Source organism: Eublepharis macularius, chromosome 13, assembly GCF_028583425.1.
Source record: "Eublepharis macularius isolate TG4126 chromosome 13, MPM_Emac_v1.0, whole genome shotgun sequence".
Classification (NCBI taxonomy): domain Eukaryota; kingdom Metazoa; phylum Chordata; class Lepidosauria; order Squamata; family Eublepharidae; genus Eublepharis; species Eublepharis macularius.
Window position 1 is genome coordinate 18725280 of NC_072802.1, and position 22607 is coordinate 18747886.

General features: G+C 45.8%; 1 protein-coding gene across 4 annotated transcripts; it reads right to left on the reverse strand.

Annotated features, from left to right (window-relative positions):
• Positions 1 to 361: 361 nt before the first annotated feature.
• Positions 362 to 15164, reverse strand: HMGN5 (high mobility group nucleosome binding domain 5). Of its 4 annotated transcripts, none has more exons than XM_054996338.1 (7): positions 15086 to 15164; positions 14315 to 14345; positions 12452 to 12481; positions 9667 to 9696; positions 8013 to 8063; positions 2553 to 2693; positions 362 to 1083 (listed from the first exon to the last, which is right to left on the reverse strand). In XM_054996338.1, the coding sequence occupies exons 2-7, from the start codon at positions 14327 to 14329 to the stop codon at positions 1036 to 1038; spliced, it is 315 nt and encodes a 104-aa protein (XP_054852313.1). In that variant the 5' UTR covers positions 14330 to 14345; positions 15086 to 15164; the 3' UTR covers positions 362 to 1035. The 4 variants fall into 4 exon arrangements, with proteins under 4 accessions (XP_054852313.1, XP_054852314.1, XP_054852312.1 ...); XM_054996339.1 differs by lacking the exon at positions 15086 to 15164 and adding an exon at positions 14632 to 14742; XM_054996337.1 differs by lacking the exon at positions 15086 to 15164 and adding an exon at positions 14625 to 14742.
• Between the last annotated feature and the right edge of the window lie 7443 nt (positions 15165 to 22607).

The following is a 22607-nucleotide window of genomic DNA, read 5'->3' on the forward strand; positions in this document are numbered from 1 at the left end:
ACCACTCTGTGCCACGGGGCTCTTGTACCCAGGACTGAGCCCACCTGATAAAGGGTCCATCTACAAATGTAAATGCTTGAACACCCCCCCTCCAGTATTCAGGACCATAACTAGGGTGGTACAAGTAGTGTTCCAACCCATGACCAAGCTGTTTTGTGAGCAGAAAGGGGCAGTCTCAGAACTACTGGTAAACAACAGGATACAGTCCTAAAATTGTTGCCCCTTCCGTAGCAAGGAGACAAGCCCAAACGTCAATCCTGTCTGATTCCAACAGGACAGCTCACCCCACCACCTCCTCCTCCCACTGCAAGAGGTGCAGACATCCCAAGTACAGAAATAAGTCACTACCACATAAGCAAACAAACCTGCAATGCTTCTTTCGAGGAGTCTTTTTTTTATTAAGATAAATCCAGCAAAATTCCTAACAGTGGGTTTATTCAGCCAACCTGCCCCTTTTTTTTCTAAAAGAATTTTTTGTATTTCATTTAAAAACACGATTACGCTTCCCCCCACCCCGCATTATTCTTCTTCTCCAAAATGTGACAAAATAAAACTACATTTGGGATACAACAAGATTTCCAGCTTCTTAGGATTTTTCATGAAAATATCTCACCTTCTTTATAAAAGCAACCCACAGAACCACCGGAATGTCTGACGCAATTATTTTGTGTATGTGTGTGTATTTTTGGAGACCTCCCCACGTTAAGAAACCGTACAACACGTAACAAGGGTGAAATTAAAATCTGAAAGTCTGCCTGACTTACACACAAAGGGATTATATACTGACAGAAGTCAATAGCTACCACCACTGATTCTTTCCAGGTACCATACAAACTATGACAATCACAAAAATTTAAAAACAAAAGATTTTTTGTTTGTTTTAAGTCCCAAGTAACCGAGATGAAGATGTTCCATGATTAAATTCATGCTAAAAAAACCTGCATTTATAAAATAGTTGATAAAAATATTCCTCTCTTGACAATACAGTATGGAGGTATGGATACCGTATGATGGAAATGAACAGGGCAACGGTTGCTACTCGGACTTGGCTTCCTTATCATCAGATACTTCAGCAGCTGGTGCCTATCAGGATACGAGAAGAAAAAAAATATATTTTTTACCAGCAGGAAACATCCCATTTTATTAAAAAGACTGCAAGCTTCTATCTTTAGTAAAAACACACAGTTCTGAAGTGAGAAACGTGTATCTGGGTTGGATCCAGAGATCCATTGGTGGATTCTTCCCACCTTCTCCTCCTCCTAGCAGTCCTTAACCCCAAGAAATGTTATTCCTGGGACAGGTCGCTGCAGTGGGGAAACGGGATGAAATGGCCCCTTCTGTCAGAGTAGCTCACCACTACAGCCTCCTGACCCAAATGGCTATTAGGTGACCTGGGTTCCATGATCCTAGGAACGAACTTTCCCAGGGTCATAAACGGCTGCTACGCGGAGGGGAATGTGGAAAGATCCATAATCCTTGCATCCATGGATTACCAATTCCACAATGTCCTCTTGCCTCCAGAAACTTGTTTCTCCCCTGCTCATGCTTTTAAATTCTGTACACAATACTAAATTCAACCCTTTTGAAACAATAGCAGAAATATTCACATTACACCTTCAAATTCACACAACTGAAAAAGACAGAGAAAACACAGGTCAACTCACCATCTATTACTGTGTCACTTAAGTGCCAAGTGTATTTACATATATGCAAAACATAGAAAAGCCTTGATAAAGAGGCTGGAAAGACTCAGCTTGTTTTTCTGCCTTAAGATATTCTTTCCACTACAGCAGATCATATTAAAAAGGGCTTAACCCTCCCCCTCCCACTTATTTTATTTCGGAGGGGAAGAACTGCCCCCCACAACATTACATAAAACGGAGGTCCACCCTTCTCCAGCAGGCTTCTTTAATTCTGCAAGGCCTGCAATTCTGAAATGTTCCATCACACTTAAGTGACATTTCAAATGTTCAGTAAAACAACAATGCAGTGTTTTATGTGGGGAAATGAATGCTTTTTAATTCTTATCCACATCACAATCTCTCTGCAAGGAAACCTAGTACCTCAGGGAGCCTGCTGGAACCCTCTACCTAACATGCTAGCTTTCCGCATGTGTGGCCTTTTTTAAAAAACATGGGACGGCATCAAATACAGCATCCCTGTATACTAAAATAGTACCGTCGTTGCAGAGTTCCACACATTTCTGTGCCAGATATCCACTGACAGCCACAAATTTCGCTAGTGACTATCTGCAACTCCTGTACAACACAAAATCCCTCCCCCTTATCCAAGTTGTCCACTCCAGATACTTTGGGGAGAAGGGGTGCGGAGGACGTCACGAATGCTCTTGCCTAATGTCAGCAGGAGACACAATCCCCCCTCATCCATGAAAACCAGGTGCTTAGAGAACATAGGGCAGCCACAAATAACAGCCACATATCAAGTCCAGCTGCAATCTGTGTACCTCTCAGGTTTCTGGAGAGGTGTACTATGTATTAAATGCAGTTCTGAGGACTCACTCTTCTGCAACATACAGCTGCCATATACTCTACCTCGTTAGTTTTGGTATCCCCGTTCTCAGAGTGGTTTTCTTCTTTAGCATCTTCTTGCTTAGTTTCATCTTTTCCTTTGGCTCCCTTCTTCCCTTTTGCTACCTTTTTGTCCTCCTTTTTATCATTTGCTCCTTTTTCTTTCTGCGAGAGCAATCCCATTAAAGAAATGGAAAACAGTAGATTGCATTTTAGTGTCAATCCGTCTCTAAGATCAAGGCTCTACCCCTCAAGTAATGCAGCGACACAATCTGCAATCTAAATAAAGACGTTTTGTGCTGCAAAGTGCAAATTTAAATAATAATAATAAACATTTCTGCTTGGTTAATAGCAACTCCCTTTTAAAGTACCACGGCTACATCCGCTACATTAAAGAAAAAGCAAATATATATATTTTTAAACTCCTCTTAACAAAAGAGACAATTTTTTCTGAGATATTTGTTTAACCATTAAATATAAGCTGAGATTCTACCTGGATACAGAAATGTTCAATGTGCCAATTTCTCCCACTGGTACAAGACTGACTGAATTGCAAAGGTGCTTGCAAGAATTTATACCTGCCTATTGAGAGAACATTTACTCTGCTTCATTTTCAGACATTGCCACCAGCATATTTAAAAGTCAAGATTTTTTTTTTTAAGATCAACTATGGTCTATACCCAAATGGAGTGCAGCACAGAATGAAACCCTTGCCAACCTACACTATTTACAGTCTGATTCCAATACGAATGGGCTTTTTCCTATAGCGGGGGCTGGGGCAGGGATCAGAGAGGAGCATGTGCAGCCCCTTGGTTTCCTTGTCAAAGTAATAATTTATTTTAAGTCCATTATATAACAAACCTGAAGGAATTATATATTGTGCTTTGGGTCTCTAACACATATGAAGTTGCCTTATACTGAATCAGACCATTAGTTCATCAAATTCAGTTAAGGTAAACTGAGTCAGACTCTGTCTTATCAAGGTCAGTATCGCCTGCTCGGACTGGCAGCAGCTCTCCAGGGTCTCAGGCAGAGGTCTTTCACATCACCTACGGCCTGGTCCTTTTAAATCGGAGATGCCAGGGACTGAACATGCAACCTTCTGCATGCCAGGCAGATACTCTGCCATTGAGCTATGGTCCCGCCCTTAAAACACTGTACATGCTTGAAGTCAGGTTACTTGGGAGGGTGCATTCTTGCATATAGCCCCGCCTGCAGCAATGAGTGTTATGTGACAACCTGTGACTTGAAGCAAACAAACTGAACTGAATGCAATGGGCCAAGACAGCCACAATACCCACTGACGTGTGAAATAAGGGAAGGGTTGGGATTATGGAAGGAAGTAATCCCTGCCCCTCCCTCCCTGTTCTTTTTCACTTCCTATCCAGCCATGATCATTTCTTGTATAAGATCCAGGATGGGGAAAAAATTTTTAAAGCAAAAGAGTGCTCCCATGAGTACCATTTCTGATTAATATCCCCGCACACTATTTTTACATGTAAACTGGAAGATTTCTGAATAATTACACATGGATCTCCCTCCCTGCATCATAGCTATGTGACTCCAAAGTGTAAGCCAGAAAGAAGAAAACACAACATCGAAACATCTGTTGAATGGTCCATGGGATTTTTTTGTATTTTTCCAGCAGGCTTTTTGCAAGTTGCAATATCTCCAGCGCAGCAGAAACAATAGACTTTTACATGAAACAAGAGTCAAAGCAGCTCATGCAAAGGTATAGATACAGTACATTCTTAAAAGAGTATTTTAAGGTAACTAACAGTGAAGATCAGGGCAATCGTGTTAATCAGATGCCAAAGGTCTACGCAGAACAAAAATACCTTGATCTACTTCCTGAACACAAAAAGGGAAGAGCAGTCTCTTTAAGAGCGAACTGCAGACACACCACACCCTGCAGGAAAGAGGTTGCTGCAGCCAGCCGTCGTACACACACATGCTATGATGTATATTTGAATTAGGATGAATGTATTAATTTCAGAATAAGGAGGACTAAACCAGGACACCTGACCTGAATGGCCCTGGCTAACCTGATCTCATCAGATCTCGCAAGCTAAGCTGGGTTGGCCTTGATTAGTACTTGGATGGGAAACCGCCGAGGAAGTCCAGAGCTGCTATGCAGAAGTTGATCGTCTTTGCCTTGAAAATCCTGTGGGGTTTGCCTTTGATTTGTCTCTTGCCTTGAAAACCCTATGGGGTTGCCAGCCATTAATCAGCTGCGACTGGACAGCACTTTACACACACACACAAACCAGAACTCCAGTGAAGTAAAAACTGTTTCTGTGGGCTCTTCCATGTCTACTTTTAATTTAATTTAATTTATTATATTTATATTCCGCCCTCCCCGCTTTCGCAGGCTCAGGGCGGATAACAAATACAAACACCATTAAAAACATTTAAAAACATTAAATAATACATTTAAAAACATTAAATATTACAGTTCATGCTGCATAGTGGTTCATACATGCCTCTGTGTTTGCATAGGGGCGAGGGTTTAACCCCCCCTTCACGGGGGGGGGGCACTGCCCGGCGTCAGCCATATGCCTGGCAGAATATCTCTGTCTTACAGGCCCGGCAAAATGCCAGCAAATCTTGCCGGGCCCTTGTCTCGCAAGACAGAGCATTCCACCAGGTTGGGGCCAGGACCGAAAAGGCCCTGGCCCTGGTTGACGCCAGGCGGGCCTCCCTAGGGCCAGGGACACTTAAAAGATGTTTTCCACCAGAGCGGAGAGTCCTCCGGGGCTCATATGGTGAGAGACGGTCCCTCAGATACGTCGGTCCCAGTCCACGTAGGGCTTTGTAGGTTAACACCAAAACCTTGAACCTGATTCGGTACTCCACTGGCAGCCAATGCAGCTGGCGTAGCACCGGTGTAATATGCTCCCACACCGGTGCTCCAGCAATGACCCGCGCTGCTGCATTCTGTACCAGCTGTAACCGCCGGATCAGGCCCATGGGAAGCCCAGCGTAGAGCGCGTTACAGTAATCCAACCTAGAGGTGACCATTGCTTGTACCACTGTAGTCAAGTCACGGGAAGACAAATAAGGGGCAAGCTGCCTGGCCTGCCGAAGATAATAAAAGGAAGACCTGGCAACTGCAGTGATCTGGTCCTCCATCTTCAGGGAGGAATCCAGAATCACCCCCAGGCTCCTAACTCTCGGGGCCAGTGTAAGTGCTGCCCCATCAAGTGTAGGAAGCCGGGGTCCCAAAGCCATCTCCCCACGACCCACATACAGGACCTCCATCTTTGTGGCATTCAATTTCAGCCGACTTTGTCTCAACCAACCAGCCACAGCCTCAAAAGCACGCTCCAGGGCATCAGGGGCCGATCCTGGCCGCCTGTCCAACAACAGATAAAGCTGGGTGTCATCCGTGTATTGGTGACACCCAAGCCCGAAACTCCGCACCAGCCGGGCGAGGGGGCGCATATAGATATTAAATAATAATGGAGAGAGTATCGCTTCCTGTGGCACACCACATACCAGTGGCCTACGAGATGACACTCTCTCCCCAAGCGCCACCCTTATTTTTCCCTTATTACTTAGGATTGTTTTCCTCCTTACTGCTCAAGATAACCTACATGGATAACCTACACTGCAGATGGCTCAAGCTGTTAGCTAGATGTATACTGCCACCTCTGACTATAGAAAAGAACTGGGATCTCTCATACCTAAGATAATTGGTATCTGAAGAAGTGAGCAGCGACTCACAAAAGCTCATACTCGACCACACATCTTGTTAGTCTTACATGTGCTATTGGACTCTTGCTCTTTTCTACTGCCTAAGATAATGCCCATGCTATACGATTACTTAGCATCTTATACAGGCACTTGAGTTTGCCTCAGCCGCTGTTAAATTACTTGTTGTGTAAACAAATTCCCGGTTATCTCAGGGTGTGTATATTTGTAATGGGTGGCCTTTCCATATAGGTTTTTTTAAAAAAAGAAACTATGCACACAGACCAGCAAGGGCTAGAGTCTGTTTCTACAAACCTAGGGTAATCCCCAAACTTGCAGAAAAATATAAAAAGCTCAACCGCTATCTAATTATACTGGCTTTGCAGCCCAACTCACTGACTAAATATAACTGGTTGGCAGCTTCAGCTGGACTTGGAATTCAGCAAAAAGGCATATTAATTTCAAAATAAACACATGAAATTAATTCTGCAGCTCTGCTAGCTGAAACTGGCAACGGACCCTCACCCCCATTTCACATGGAACCTATCTAGATCAGTGGCCTTCAGCCTCGTGGGTACTTCAGAGTATCCTGAGCCCCAATACATCCATCGTATTTTTGTTCTTTTTTGGAAGTGTTGGAGTAGAGCAAAGTCTTGTGTACAAAGAAGAAAAAAATGCCTGCAGGGGGTATCAAGCTCTAATTAGACAGGACTTCAGAGGGAGTACCTTCTTTCTAATAAAGGGTTTTCTCCTAATCTGTCTGCAGAATGCTACTCTTAAAACTTTTTAGAACTCTCTCAACTAGCGAAGAAGCTTGTTTATTTCTTCCTTCCCATCAGTTTGTTAGTTCCATTAACAAAGCTTTCATTACTTTTAATTAGGTCAACGTCCTAACAGCTGCACAGGCACTCTGCCAACAGGAAGGACTTGCTTTAAGTGTACATGCACAGAGAGTAAGGGCATGTCACCTCCCACCTCTCTTTGCAAACACACTAGGAAGAACAGCAGGACAGTTACGGCATGGTCACTCAGCAGTGGATGGGATTCCACTTGAATGCAATCCTTGGCTTGTTCCTTCCAGCACTATACCTCAGAGTGATTTGCTGCTCCCTATCCTGGCCTTGAATTCATCAGAACTCTGGCTCCCATCCACATGTCAAATCACAGCTGTGATTTCAGGTGCTTCCAGCTTCATAGGTCCCGTAAGGGTTAAAGGCAGCCCTTAGGAGTTGGGACTACAAAGTTGAAGGCCACTGATCTAGATAGTACATTTTATTCCACTATTCCTTTCAGAAATTCAATGTGGCATCAGTGGTTTTCCCTTCCCCATTTATCCTCAAAACAACCCTGTAAGGTAGGTTAGGATATGTGACTGGCCAAGGTCACCCAGTCAGCTTCCATGGCAGAGTGTGGATTCAAACCTGGTTCTCTTGGATCTTAGTCTGAAACTCGAACCACTTCATCACACTGACTGTCATAGACAAAATAAAGAGTGTCTACAATCAAAATATACTTGAGCTTTGTTTTAGTTGGGATTTACACTACAGAAATCACCACGGCTTTGAGCAATTACAAGAATATATTTAAAAGAATCAAAGAACGGATCTTTTAAAAAAAGGATGTTTATTTTAACCATTACCAAATATTTTTCTGGAAAAGAATGAATGAATGTATGGATGAAAAAGCACAGCGCTGGCATAGAGTTATTTTTTTTAAAATATATATATATATATATATATATATATATATATATATATATGGTCTTCAGCATTTATTTAATTTTTTTTTTACCTTGGGTGCTGCCTTTTTTGGCTTTGGCTCTGGTTTAGGTGGAGCAGGTTTCTATGAGAGAAGCAAACAGATGCATGAGGAATGGTGTATGCAAACAGTCATTTTCTTTAAGTACCGAATATAGACCCAAGCATAATTCAGATCCCAGTCCAAATGAAATGAATGAAAATTGTGCAAGAGTAGGTGTGTTCCTCTTTAACATCCACTATATTCAACAAGTCTTGGTCAAACAAAGTACCCTTTGAACTATATTCTTACTCTTTCTGCAGTCAGTTCCAAATTCCATTCATCCCGTGAGCTCTTCTAGAATTTTGAGAAAAGCTAGTGGCTGGTATTGCAAAATGGCTGCCCCAACCATAACTCCCTCTTACACATTTTTTAAAAAATGAGGCTTAAATGCAGGGAAATGTTCACAAGGGAAAAGGGAAGATTTCGGCTTTTATAAGGAGCACAGAACATTTTCAGGTAATAGTGTACATTGCCTGTGCTCATTGAATAAATTGTTGTGGGTGGCCTCAGTTACTAAGTGCAAGTCTCTGCAGGATCAGTGATACTGGGAAGTCCGTAAGCCTATGTACAATGGATGTTATCTGGTGTGTTGTATGTGTTAAGGCACTGCAGATGTGGCAGGTGCTAGGCAAAGAAATGGCATGGGGGGTGGTGGTAAATGTTAAGGTACAGAGGTGAAGCGAGAAAGAAGAACAGAGAAAGGGGGAATATGAGGAGCGCACAAGAAACAGTTGAAAAGAGAAAGTATGTACACGATAAAGAAAGTGGTAAAGAGAAATGATCATGAAAGCCAGGAGGGAATGGTGCCAGAAAACATTTAGGTGGGCACCTTGGCATCCATGGACACCACTTCAGGGATTGCCACAATAAATCTTGGGCTCAACTTAGCAATGTAAATGCACCACAGTTTTGCCAACTGGAGAATTTTGTGGTCGCAAATGAGCATCATGGCATAATTCAGAACACAGATTTGTAAACTGTTTGCAGAATTCTATCCCACTTTTGACAATGCCAGCCATGAAGATATCACTGGAATAATAATAGAATATTTCTATACTGCTACAAATACTTTATCTCTATACTTGCCCCAACAACTCTGTAAATTGAATCAGTATTATTATCCCCGCATTGCAGATGGGGAACGGAGGCTGAGTGGCTTGCCTAAGAATGGAACACATTACAAAGTCCAAAAGGCTACAATCAGGACTTAAAGTCCTCTACCACCTTCTTCCTCCCCGTCCATGAAGTCTAACTACACTTACTTCATATGTCCTGATGCTATCATGTCATACGTTTTTCTTCCTCGATTTCACAGGGGATGCACAAGCATAAAGATACGACAACATGGAACAAATTGTACTAGATATTAAGAAGGGGGGGGGGGCTTGATGTGGAGTTGCCGTTTTTAGCAGCTGCATAGCGTTCCTTGAAATGTGTGTTTCTGTCCCAAGGTCACCTTCTAAGGTCACAGCTGAGATGAGATCTGGACCGGGAACTTCTGCTCTACAACATGAGGCTGCACCCTCCCAAAGCACTTTCCAAGATAAGATTCTCTGATTAGAACCTACTAGCACGAAGGCTCTCAAAACATCAGCACATAGTGGAAACATTAACATTGAAGAAAAGAACTGGGAGAGCTACTCACTGCAGATAACCTAGCCGATCGTCTCTTTGGCTGCACAAAGGAAAGACAAACTGTAAGTCAATTCCATTAGAACCAGATCAGTAAAGGAATATATTTGTTTATTTAGAATACTTCTATGCCGCCTCTTCAGAGTTCTGTTCGAGGTGGCTTACAATTAAAAACTACAGTATTAAAACAAGCCATTGGATAAAACAGCATAAAAAACTATCCCCGAAACAGAAGACGACCATTAAAAAGCTGATTAGGTAAAACTCCAAATTAAACCTATGGGGAAAGATACGTTTTTAAGCCTGGTGCCAAAAAGCAAGTAAAGGAGGCACCAGGTGAGCTTCAAGAGGGAGGCATTCCAAAGGCAAAGTGCCACCACAGAAAATTCCCTCTCTCTCGTTGCCACCTGCCTCACCTCTAAAGACAGGGGCACAGAGAGCAGGGCTTGAGAGGCAGAGCTTAATTGGCAGACTGGATAGTATGGAAGGAGACAGTTCTTCAGGTACCCTGGCTCCAAGCCGTTTAGGGCCTTAAAGGTAAGAACTAGCACTTTGAATGGTTCCCAGAAACCGACGGGTAACCAGTGCAGATCTTTCAGCACAGGGGTGATACAATCCCTGTAACCGATCCCTGACACCAGCCTGGCTGCCACATTTTAAACCATTTTAAAAGGTGGAGTTTCTAAACCATTGCCAAGGCAGCCTCATGTAGGGCGCATTACAGGAAGCTAACGGATGCAATTAGAGCACAAATCACTACGGCCAGGTCACGCTTTTCGAGGAACAGCCACAGCTGGCAAACCAGCTGGAGCTGGAAAAAGGTGCTACATGACATGGAGGCTACGCAAGCCTCCAACTGAAGGATCCAGTAGAACCCCCAACCTGTTCCTTCAGTGGGAGCGCAACACCCTCCCAGACAGGCTGGCTTTGTAGTTCCCAAGCAGCTTCTTCATTGACCAACAGAATCTCAGTCTTATCTGGACTGAGCTTCAGTTTATTGGCCCTCATCCATCCCATTACCTTCTCCAAGCACCTATTTAAGACTTCCACAAACCCACTTTGTCTAGCTGTGAAGGAGGCACAGAGCTCGGTGTCATCTGCATACTGGTGGCACTTCACTCCAACTTCCTGGATAACTTCTCTCAGCTGTCTTAGACAGGTGTTCAATACCACAGGGGATAAGGTGGAACGCTGTGGGACCTCATAGCATAAATGCCACTGGGCCAAGCAACAGTCCCCCCATACCACCTTCTGGAGTCAATGAAGAGTGGAACCACTGAAGCAGAGTGCCCCCAACTCTCCAGCAGGGTGCCATGGTTGATGTCGTTGAAAGCCACCGAGAGGGCCAGAAGAATCAACATGGACACGCTTCTCCTATCACTCTCCCCAGTGAAGGTCATGAGTCAGGCCGACCAAGGCCCTTTTCATCCCAAAGCCAGGCCTGAATCCAGAATGAAATTGGCCTAGATAATCCGTCTCCTCCAAAATTACCTGAAGTTGTGTAGCTACCATCTGCTTGAGCACTTTGTCCAATATTAGCCACTGGCCAGTAATTGTTTAGGTTATTTGGGTCCAGGGGTGCCTTCTTCAGGAGGGGTCTTTATAATGGCCTCTTTCAGAGTGGCTGGATCTACACCCTCCTACAGAGATGCATTTACCTCCTGGACCCAGTCAACCAACCCAGCCTGGCATGGTACTAGCAGCCATGAGGGGCAAGGGGCAAGGCTGGACACGGTGGGCCTCACACTTCGAAGCAGCTCGTGCACTTCATCAGGCCTCACCAAATGAAAGTCATCCATACAACAAAGACCTGACTGCACTCCAATAATATCCTGAGATTGAACCAGTCCAACTGTGGCGTCACCGGCAGCTGTGAGCAATTTTATCTGCAAAATATATTGCAAAGGAATCACAGCAGGCGTGTTTACTTTCCAGGTCAATATCCTGTAGAGCTTGAAAGAAAGCCCTTTTACGACTCGGAAAAGATCAGCCAGTTGACGTTGTGGCGATGCAATGGTGGCAGAAAAGTATGCATGCTTCGCTGCCACCACCGCCAGAGCAGGCACAATAATGTGCTCTCACTTGCGTTCAGTCACATTCACTTGAAGTTTTCCTCCACTTGCGCTCTAACCCTCTGCCTGTTTCATCATCCAAAGCTTCTCAGCAAACCAAGGAGGATTCCACACTCCATGGAAGAAGAGGGGGCACTTGGGAGTAATGATGTCCACCGCCTGGGGCATCTCCATAATCCTCAGGTCTCCAAGAGACGTCAGGAACCCTTTTGGATCCATCAGCTTCCTGGGGCGGACCATCATAATTGTCCCCCTACCATTCTGCAGATTGCAAGTCCATGATTCCAAATTCCGGGCATATTTGATTAAATTCCAGTAAAACATATAAAGCACCATGCAGTCAAAGTTAAACACTTTCATGACTCCAATCCTCAACGTATTTCCAAAAGAGCAAAGTCCACTGGAGTCTGTGGGGTTTCCTTCTGCATACACACAGCTAAGATTGACATTGTAGTTCCCACTGACTTCACTAGGGAAGAAGTATGTTCTGGCTTAAGGTGTTTTCACTCAAATCAACAATATTTAAGAACACTTATAATTCGCTGGACGACGGTCCGTCTGACTGACTACCTGTACCCAAAAGTTTTAGAACCCGTCCCAGCAATGGCTTGTTGCAGATTTTTAAGCAATTTGTGAATAAATAATAGATCGAGTAATCTCCTTTAACAGGGAGGGGAGAAGAGCAAGGATGAATGTTTTATAATGATATCACATAAACAAACTTACCTCCTCCTTTACCTCACCTTCAGCTGCAGCCTATTTTTTTTTTTAAAAAATAAAGCACATACAAAAAATAAGTATTTGCATTTGTGTTATTTCCCCTTAAAATGTCAAACGTGCAAACAACTCTCTAGGGGTCTAAGATATTGGCCAAGACACGGTTAGCCATGGTTTTCATCCTTATGTTCCGATCTAGCATGGAATGCCGTTGCCAGTTCGGTCTGCATGCAACTCAAGGGGTGACCAAGTAAAACAAACTCAAGAACTCAGGGCTGGCCACTGATGGATTGTATTTCTTATTGTGCAAGCCAGATCTTTGCAGTTCCTCATCTACCCTTTGTGCTTTGCCTAACAGAAGTCATTTCTGTCATTACAAAGTTCTGCAAAATGTTTGCAAAAATAACAAAGAATCCTGCTTTTCCCACTCACGACTGAAATTCTGCTGCCTTCAGAAAGTTGTAAGCTGACCTCCAAACTCCCAGAGCAAAGACTACAATTCCCAGAATGCCCCAGCAGCCAATTTGTTTTGTTTTACGTCCTTGCGTCAAAAGTCGCCCCAGCCTTAAAAAAAAAAAAAAGAGTTCCCGCCAAATTACTTGCAAGAAGGTCGCTATAAAAGGGATTTTTTCTTTGGCAAGGACGTTCCTCCTCACTTTAGACAGGGGAGACATGACCCAGAGAGGAGGCAACAGAAGTGAATTAGATGAGACTGGGATGGGGGGGGGGCATTGGGGTTCTCAGCTCCGGGTTGGGAAATTCTTGGAAATTTGGGGGGGGGGGGCTGGTGGGAGTTGGGGAGCGGAGGGACCTCCACAGAGTCCACCCTCCAAAGCATTTTCTCCAGGGGAACTGAACTTTGAAGTCGAGATCAGTTGCAATTCTGCGAAATCCCCAGGTCACACCTGGAGGTTGGCAGCCCTAGGAGAGAAACGGGGGAGGGTAAAACAGCATTGCATAAGCCTCGCTTTGCACACAGGTACAGCGCCAAATCTCTCTGCAAACTGGATCTTTGCAGGTTTAGTTTTTCAAGCAATCCCTGCTTCACGAATGAAACTACAGATGGATTAATCTCTCGGGTTGGGGGGGGGTTAGAAGAGGGGGGGGTAAGGCACCCCCTCGCCTTTTTGTACAGGACAAGAAATAGTTTATTTGCGGGAAAGACGTTGAGGGCGAAGCCCCTCTCCTCCACCCCCCACTCCCCCCGTTCTATTCAGCCTGGTCGGAAATCCCTGGCTCGCAAGGCCCCCCCCCCCCGCAAGGGCAATTTCAAAACTCTGCGCCGCCTAATGGCTCCGAATCACCATTGCACAACCATCTGGTATGACAAGAAGTAGGAGGAAGGACACACACAAAAAAAGAACAAAGGCAAACGCAGCAGAAAGAGCCCCGGGCTGGATCCAACCCTCGCAAGGAAGCCCCCGCCAAGCCCCCTGCAGAGGACCGTAAAGGCTGCGGGAAGCAACCTGCCGGGTTTCTTTGGGGCGAGCGGGGGAAGGCGGCAAGGCTTCCGCGCCTCGCCCCCTCGGTCTCCGGAGGGGCACCCGCGGCGGGCGGGCGGGCGGGCGCGATGGCTGTGTGTAATCCAGCATGGAGCCAGCTTGCCAGCAGCCTTCGCTCGCCAAACAAAACAGCCCAAACTCAACTCCGCTCGAGCTCTGCTCGCCCCAGTCGCCTTCTCCAAGCCGCTCTCCCATCAGCATCAGCTCCACTTCAAGGCACGCACCGACATATTAAAATGCAAACACACACACACACACAACTACACACGGAGCGCGCGCGCGCGCAAATCAAGACATTTTATCCCCCCCACCACCACTCTTCTTCCTCCATTCCTCTCCCTCCCTCCAATATTTTTGTTTCTTCGCTTACCTTTCTTTTGGGCATAGTTGAACCTGAATAGCTGCTTGCAAAAGAAGAAAGATTGATGTCTATTTCAAAGAGATTTAATGAAGCTACCCCTCCCCCAAAAGCGTTCCAAAAAAAAGGAAAAGCACCACGCGCAAAATTAAAAACACCAAACAAACCCTTTTGGGAAAGGCTTTGTTTTCAAATTAAACAAAAACAAAATCCCTCGTTTCAACGCTATATAAAAGACCGAAATTTAATTGCAGTAGAAACCGAACACCCCCCAAAAATATATATTCCCCCCTCTTTATTGCAAACAGTAAAATACACCAACACTCAACCAAACTGCATGAATGGAGAGCGCGAGATGGGTCCGGCCTCTGACTGATGCGAGCCTCGGCCAATGGGAGCGCCGGGCCGGAGCGGGGAAGGGGCTGGTTGTGGGGCTCGGACGAGAGGCGGAGCTGGACTCTTAGCGCGAGAGAGACGCTCGCGCGCACATCCAGGGCAGTCGCCAGGCTTACGCCGTGTGCGTAAACGAGCGGCCCTTAAGGCTCTTCTTGAATACCCCCCCCACCTCCCTGGCCCAATGGAGAAGGCGGCGCAGTGGCTGCTGCGCCGGCCTTTGCCGCGCTTGCTTTTTGGCTGGGGGAGCGCTGGATCCGAATACCGCCCTTGGGTGCAAAGCACCGGAGAGAATGCAAAGGCGCTTGGCCAGCCGCCCGGGCGCCTGGCCTCCTCGGGCGCTGCGCTCGCTTTGCAGCAGCCCGGAGCTGAAACTTCCCTGAAAGTTACCCGAGGCAGGCGGTGGGAGCCTTTCTCTTCCCAGCGCCACCAGCAACATGGCTGCCCTGGCACCTTCCTGCCTGCCTTCCCTCGGCAAGGGGGTGGAGAGGAGGACGGGTGTAGCTTCGCAGGGGGAGGCCGCAGCGGGGGAAATGCGGGGCCTCGTCTTTCTCTCACCACGGGAACGGCGGGGGCAGCTTGGCCTCCCTGGGGGACTGAGGTCGGCATTATGGCAGGCCACGAAACCAGCGCTGCAGGCCGCTTCTCCGCCCGTCCCCTTCGCTTTTCGCCAGATCGCAATGGATAGGTGCAGCTTCCTTTTCAAAAACAGTAAATTTGGGCCTGCCCTGTCGGCTTCCCCCAGGCTCACGTACAATGGCAGCCTCCATCGAAACGTGTTTAGCAGAAATCATTTAAGAATCGCGCCCCAACCAGTATGCTGAAGTTTGCCCTCTTGCTTTCAAGGAAATGGGTTTGAGGCTGGAGACGCGAACGACAGTTTTGCTCTGGGAATCCCACCTAAGCGGGTTTTCTGGAAACGGGTGCAGAGCTGAGCATACTTGGAAGTGAGTTCTTCGGGTCTGTTTAAACGCGAGTAAGGGTGCAACGAGATGTGTTGCACATTATGGAACATGCATTTATTTTCATAGGGTTGCCAACTCTGGGCTGGGAAGGCCCTGGAAATATGGGGATGTACCCTGGGGAGGGTGGGTTTTGGGGAAGGGAGGGAGCTCAGTGGGGATAATGCTGTAGGGTCTTCCCTCCAAAGCAGCCATTTTCTCCAGGGGAAACTGATCTTTGTCCCCCAGAGATCAGTTACAATCTCGGGAGATCTTCTAGGCCCCACCTGTAGGTTGGCAAGCCTAATTTCAAACATTGGCACCTGGGTGGTAATGCTTCTCAAGGTATAAAATTCTTTTATCCTTATCCACGAGTAAAAGTCGAGCAGAGAGCTCTTTTGAGAAGGGAAAGGGCTTTCTTTAAAGTATGCAGTGTGCTCCCACTGTGGTTAAAACCAAATTAAAAACTGACACCTGGACAAAGGGCGTCTGCAAAGGGCCAGAGTGCTTTCACAAACACTGGTGAAAAGAAGCAGGTAATGGGCCAATTCAAAGTACTGATAAGGAAGTGAGCAAAGTAGTGCCTGACTAGGGTTCCCAGGTGCCTGCCGGCGGTGGATAAACTCCTGGGAATTTGCTCCCTTGTCCACCGATCACTCAGCGATTGGCAGGAGGGGGCAAGCTCCCAGAGGTTGCCTGCCACCAGCAGGCACCTCAGGAACAGGCGCCCCCAACCGGCACGGCGATGTCACTTCCAGAAGTGATGTAATTGCGCTGCCTGGAGGAGCATTTCCACGCTTCATTAGGGGCCAATTTGGGCCCCGAACAGGCCGAATTGTCCCCATGCAGAGTGTGGGAGCACTCACAGCTGGTGTGATGTCACTTCCGGAAGTCACATCATCACACCAGCTCTGGAGTGTGCGCATGTGAAGATCAGCATGCTGCCAGCACATGGTAAGTGCCGGGTCTCCAACCCTCCCAGTGGGAAGATAGAGGGTCCTAGCAACCCTAGGTGCCTCCCATCTTTTGCCTTGAATCGTTCCCCCACAGTACTAGTGAGAATTTTAATTCACTTTAAACCCTGCTAACAAGATATTTTATTACTGGCTTTTTTAACAAAAAAGATTTAAAGTGATTAGCAAAATATTGTGCCACCTTTTGTTTAAGATCTAAGGAGCCAACTCATGGCAGAAGAGCTGCAATGAGTCGGGGCTTGTGGCTAGGGTTCCCAAGTGCCTGCCGGTGTTTGGCAAACTCGCAGGGATTTGCCCCCCTGCCCGCTGATCACCCAGCGATTGGTGGCAGGTAGCAAGCCCCCGGAGGTTGCTCACTACCGGCTGGCACGCAGGGAACACGTGCCATGCACTCGCTTCCTGGAGGTGTGGCGATGTCACATCCGGAGGTGATGTCACTGTATCAGCTCTGGGGTACGCACATGCCTTGCACACATGCAAAGGATACCTCGTACCTGATATGAGGTAAATGCCGGGGACCCTACCCTCCCGGTGGGGGAGGAGAGGGACTTGGCAGCCGTACTTGTGGCACACTTGGCAAGGAGACTGGTTATGGCGCTGAGTCAGGCCTGTGCTACTCCCTGCTTCTCTAATGGTGCACAGCAATGGGCTTCTTGGAGGGGTGGGAGGAAGGGTAGCCATGCTACAAAAACCACTCAAAACTCCATGGCCCATATGCCATGTCCAAACGTACCCCAATCTCCTGAATCACATACATGAACACGCTTAGTACCAAGTCAGACCATCAGTCAAACAAGGTCAGCATTGTCTGCTCTATTAGAGACTCCCCATTGTCTCAGCAGAAGTCTTTCACAGCACTGACTACCTGAGCCTTTGAGCCAGAGAGGTTGGGAATTGAACCTGTGGTGCTCTGTATGTAAAGAAAAGGTAGCATGCTGTGTAGTTCTCACCAGAGTAGTCTCTACCCCAGCCTCTTGCTGAGTGGTCTTCTATGTAAGTGTTGGTCTCTAAGGTGCCCTGGGACTCAAATCCTGCAGTTCTACTGCAGACCAACACGGCTACCCACCTAAAACTCTCAAATGCAGTTATTTCATATGAGCCGCTGGGAAAACAGGATAAAAAACATTAACTTTTATTCACTGCTGGGGATAGGATAAATAAGGATGTCCAGGAAAGAGGCGTATAATAACAACAACAACTGATTTATATACCACCCTTCAGGACAACTTAATGCCCACTCAGAGCAGTTTACAAAGTGTGTCATTTATTATCCCCACAACAAAACACCCTGTGAGGTGGGTGGGGCTGAGAGAGCTCACGAGAACTGTGGCTTCAAGTGGAGGAGTGGGGAATCAAACCCGGCTCTCCAGATTAGAGTCCTGTGCTCTTAACCACTACACCAAACTGGCTTTAAACTAACTACAGGTAACACACAATGTTTGCTGGACTCATTCGCTTATAACATTTCTATTGTCTTCTCTTGGGTACACAGAACAGTTAATCCCTAAATTTTTATTCTTGAGGTGAATATTGGCCTTTCCTCAACCTCATGATTCTTACAGTGTGAAAGTGAGCATCTCCAGAAACCACAAATCTTTTGTCATTTTCCCTCAGAGACTGGGCCCTGACCCCTGAGACAGCTACAGTCTCTTCTTCACATAGTTACTATGCTACCCAGCTTTCTCACAGAAGACAGGCTTTCAGACATCCAAAGTCTCCTGAGAAAGGATTTGCAGCCTACCCCCTATGATCACAAACTCTGTTTAGCCTGCTTTCACCCAAGATAAACTCTGAGACCGGTTCTCTCTAACTTAACACTTTGAGTCAGGATTCCTCCAGTCTCACTTTCTGAAGGCTCAGACCCTTTCTGATATAAGCAGACAGCTTTTTCTCCCACTCCCCCACCCCTGGTTTTTCAGCCATCCATAGGCCCTTATTGACTGTCCACACACCAAACGGGCAAACAGTTGCTTGGTGACTGACAGAAAGTGCTAGCCGTCCGACCCCCTTCTTTACACATAACCCCCTTGCCATAAGTCCTAGACACTGCCTGGCCCCAGACAGAGCAGATGCTGGCTGGCCTGGCAACTGGAAAGTTACCAAGCCATGAGGCATAGGGGGAATGACTAACTGTCAGTCCTCCGTACCCCAGAAAGCAATCTCATCCCAGATAGTCATATCAGACCTTTCCCAAGTTATTGTCCTAGCTCCGGACAAACCATTTGGCCATTGTTTTGGGGCAAAGATGTTAGTTTTCTTCCAGGTTATGTTTTGCCCTATAATTGGGCTGTCCAGCCATTTGCTCAGTGTGCGTGCGTCCTGGATCCATACACCCACCCTCAAGTTTGCTTGAGCCTTCTCCTTCCCAGTAAAAGGCTGGTCATTTTGCTGCTATTCCCATGGTCCCCTCCTTCTTCAGGACTGGTAATTATCATTCTTCCTAACTACTTCCCATTTTCCTCCCTGTTTTTCCTAGTTAGCCTTGTATGTGCACTGTGTATGGTTTTCATGTTTGCCTTTTATTTCTCTTAATTAAAAAAAAACCTTTCCTGTTGAACGTCTGCCTAATTTATTTGAGAGTTCTCTAAAGGAACAATCCCTGTATACATCGGTGGAGATTCCTAGTTACCCCCTCTTGCTTATCTAATTTAATGCTAATTCCCCCAACTAATTAAGGAGACTTATTTGGGTAACAAAAAGGGAAGAACTTTTCCTCATCTGTCACACCTGGCACCTCCAAATTGGTTTTCAAAGTTTTTAGGTATTAAAATTTGCTAAAGGTTCTCTGCCTCATAACTTTGACAGCTGCTGGCTGTTGGAGGACGCAGCACTGGGCAAGATGGACCAGGTATCTGACCCAGTAGAAGGCAACTTTGTATGTTCAATAGATAAGGAGTAAAACAGGTTGCATCAAGATGGTGCTGTCAGACATAAAGTATGATCTAGTACAGTTGTTTTAAAAATACCCTGCATCTTATAGAAAGATGGGAAACAGCAGTAGAACAGCCAGCCAGATTTTGAGGGAACGAATGAATGACATTCTACCCAGTCTGTGAAAGTCAGACATCGGGTATAAATGTTGTGTACCATCTACTGCTCCAATGTAGTTGCTTAGCTTGAAATTGAGATTGCCAAGCCCTTGTTAGCTGCTAGTTATCTTGGGGGACTGTAGAGAGAACTGGTGAGGATGCTGGACCATGGCCACTGAATGCTTGCACACTGTCCCCCTTGCCACTGCCAGGATATTCTTTTGCCACGGATGCTACTTTTTCTGCAGTGCACTTGCCTCTAGGTCGACAAAGCAGGAGGAGGTGGGAGCAGGCATGGTCTCTCTGGGTCTGTCTGTGGCCCCCAAACTTGCACTTGCCGACCTGTAGTGCAAGTATTACTAGTGCTACGTCTGTCTTGTCTCTATATTCCAGCTTATCCTCTTTTGGAACGAATAAGTAGTTTGTTACAGAACGCTGGGATCTTTGTATTCATAGCAGATATAACAACTTTGTTAATTGCCACTTAATTTTGAAATGAAAGATATTTGTTAGTTAATTTGTCAAAAACACTGTGGCAGGGTAGCTAAAAATAAAGCAGTCCGCTGTGTTGATAGTGGGGAGGACTTTACATTTTAATTCTACAATGAAATGGGCTTCCTTGGCCTCTGGATCACACGGGAATGGCTTATTTGTTTCTCTTGGTCCCTAAAAAGCATGCCTCCTTTGAACTCATGTCCACCTGTCACTTGATTCTTCCTGCAGATTAGAAAAACAGACTACACTAAGCAGCGTTGGTGTTCTGGATAATACGGAATCCTGGTCTATGAAAGCTCATTCTCACATGCAAGTCACCACTTGATGCTACCCTTATCAAGTGTTTGACTTGCAAGTGTAAATTGGTGGCAAATGCTGGGGAGAATAGTAAATATGCAGAGCTCAGGACAGTTGCAAGGGACCCAGTGCCCTGGGAGGATTCATCACCCGAGGCCGACAAGTTGCCTCTACCACCCTTGCTGTCTCACTACCTTGTCCTCTTCCCTCTCTCTCTGAGGAGAAGCGAGTGAGTCAGTGAGTTTATATACCATCTGAAAGGACTCTTGCTGCTGTATTTTCAACCAAAATTTCCCCAGCATCTTCAAGGGGAGCACCATATAGAGTGTGTTGCAGTAGTCAGGTCCTTAAGGAGTCTCAGTGGGTCTACCCTATGGTAATGGGTATATAATCATCATTAACTAGCAACAAGCTACTAAGGTGGTCATGGATAATTATTGGATGAATTATTTACACTGAGAGATACACGTGAATGCTTTGAATATGTTAGATTCATTACTTTATCGTTTTAATAATTGACTTGTAGAGGCATGCAATTGTGTTTGGTAATCCTTGCAGTTTGGGAGAATACATCTTTACATGACATGTTCTTGACAAAGACTCTTTGAAACAAGGAAGCTAGCCAGCTCCTCATTGAGTGGTGGCCGTGGGGTTTTTCCTCTCCTGAAAAAGAAACAAACACTATAGACTTACCTTAAAGACTGTACAACTCAGGGTTTTGAAATGAATGTTATTTATTAAGGATGTATTTTGTATTGACTATCTAAAATTTTATGTGTATTTGATCACTGCTTACATATTTGTTGACACCTTACACTTTACACCATCATTTTTATAAGACTGTATGGAGGTTGCATCCACTGACTATTGATATAAATTATATTATGCATTTGTGACCTTAGAGTCTCTGTGATATATCTTGAGTACTGGTATAAACACAGAGCCCCATGGTGCAGAGTGGTAAGCTGCAGTACTGCAGCCCAAGCTCTACTCAGAACCTGAGTTCAATCCTGGCGGAAGCCGGGTTCAAATAGCCAGCTCAAGGTTGACTCAGCCTTCCATCCTTCCGATGTCAGTAAAATGAGTACCCAGTTTCCTGGGAGTAAAGTGTAGATGACTAGAGAAGTCAATGGCAAACCACACCCTAACAAAAGTCTGCCAAGAAAATGTCGTGATGCAATGTCCCCCCATGGGTCAGCAATGACTCAGTGCTTGCACAGGGGGACTACCTTTACCTTTTTTACTGATATCAACATGATGAAATATTTATGCTATGGCTTTGATTTGTTATTAGTCAGTTGGTCATGGTGGGACACACTCCTAAGTGGGCAGCAGTCCATGGTGATAGCTTGGAGCAGCTGCTTCTTGCTCTCCTGCCCTCTTCATCTACATGGCCAGCTTGAGGGGTGGGCAGCAGTTTACACTGCTAATAACTCCCCACTTGTTCCAGCTGGGTGATGGATGGAAAGAGGACTGAGCTAGTTAGTGAAGATGGAGGCACAGAAGGAACTTTGCTCAGGACCCCTCAACATCTGGAACCACCTCTGCTCACCTCATTCTGCTGCATGCATAACTTGAGAGAGTGGGCTAGAACCCCTAAAATCTTGCTGAGAATTCTGGGGTGTACTCTCAGTTTGTATGGAGAAGTAATTGGCCATAACAGAAGCATCATGGAAGCCCGAGATCTTCACTGTGCTTCTGGCCAGTGTCACTTGGATGTTGCCCCCCCTACATGGCCTGGACCTGGCTCAAGCATGGAAATCCTCTAGCATGCAATGGCTATTGGTAGGATCTCGTAGAGGGACAGGAGGAAGCATCCAAGGCACCTGGTTTCAATACCAGAATACCTTTCCCAGATAATGGCTGATTCCGCACACGTTGGATAATGCACTTTCAATGCACTTTATCAATCGTTTGAGGTGGATTTTTTGTTCCGCACACGAAAAAATCAATTCCAAATGATCTATAAAGAGGATCAGAAGTGCATTATCCAACGTGTGCGGAATCTGTTTCATTGAATTTTTTTGTCAGTGTTAGAACTTGATTCCTGTGAGTCCCTTTGGAAGTCCGTTTATGCTTAAAAAGCAGTATATAAGTATTGACTTTATAACTTATCAAGATATGATAAATTCTCAAGGAAAGATAAAATCATGGCATGAAATTTGCGACGAAGGAA

Excerpts from the sequence above, each read along its gene's own strand:
- HMGN5 (XM_054996336.1), bottom strand. The coding sequence starts at position 14,145 with ATGCTGATGGGAGAGCGGCTTGGAGAAGGCGACTGGGGCGAGCAGAGC. Across the intron at positions 8,064-9,666 it reads GATCGGCTAGGTTATCTGCA|AAACCTGCTCCACCTAAACC; the intron begins GTGAGTAGCTCT and ends CTTCTCTCATAG. Across the intron at positions 1,084-2,552 it reads GGGATACCAAAACTAACGAG|GCACCAGCTGCTGAAGTATC; the intron begins GTAGAGTATATG and ends GTATCCTGATAG.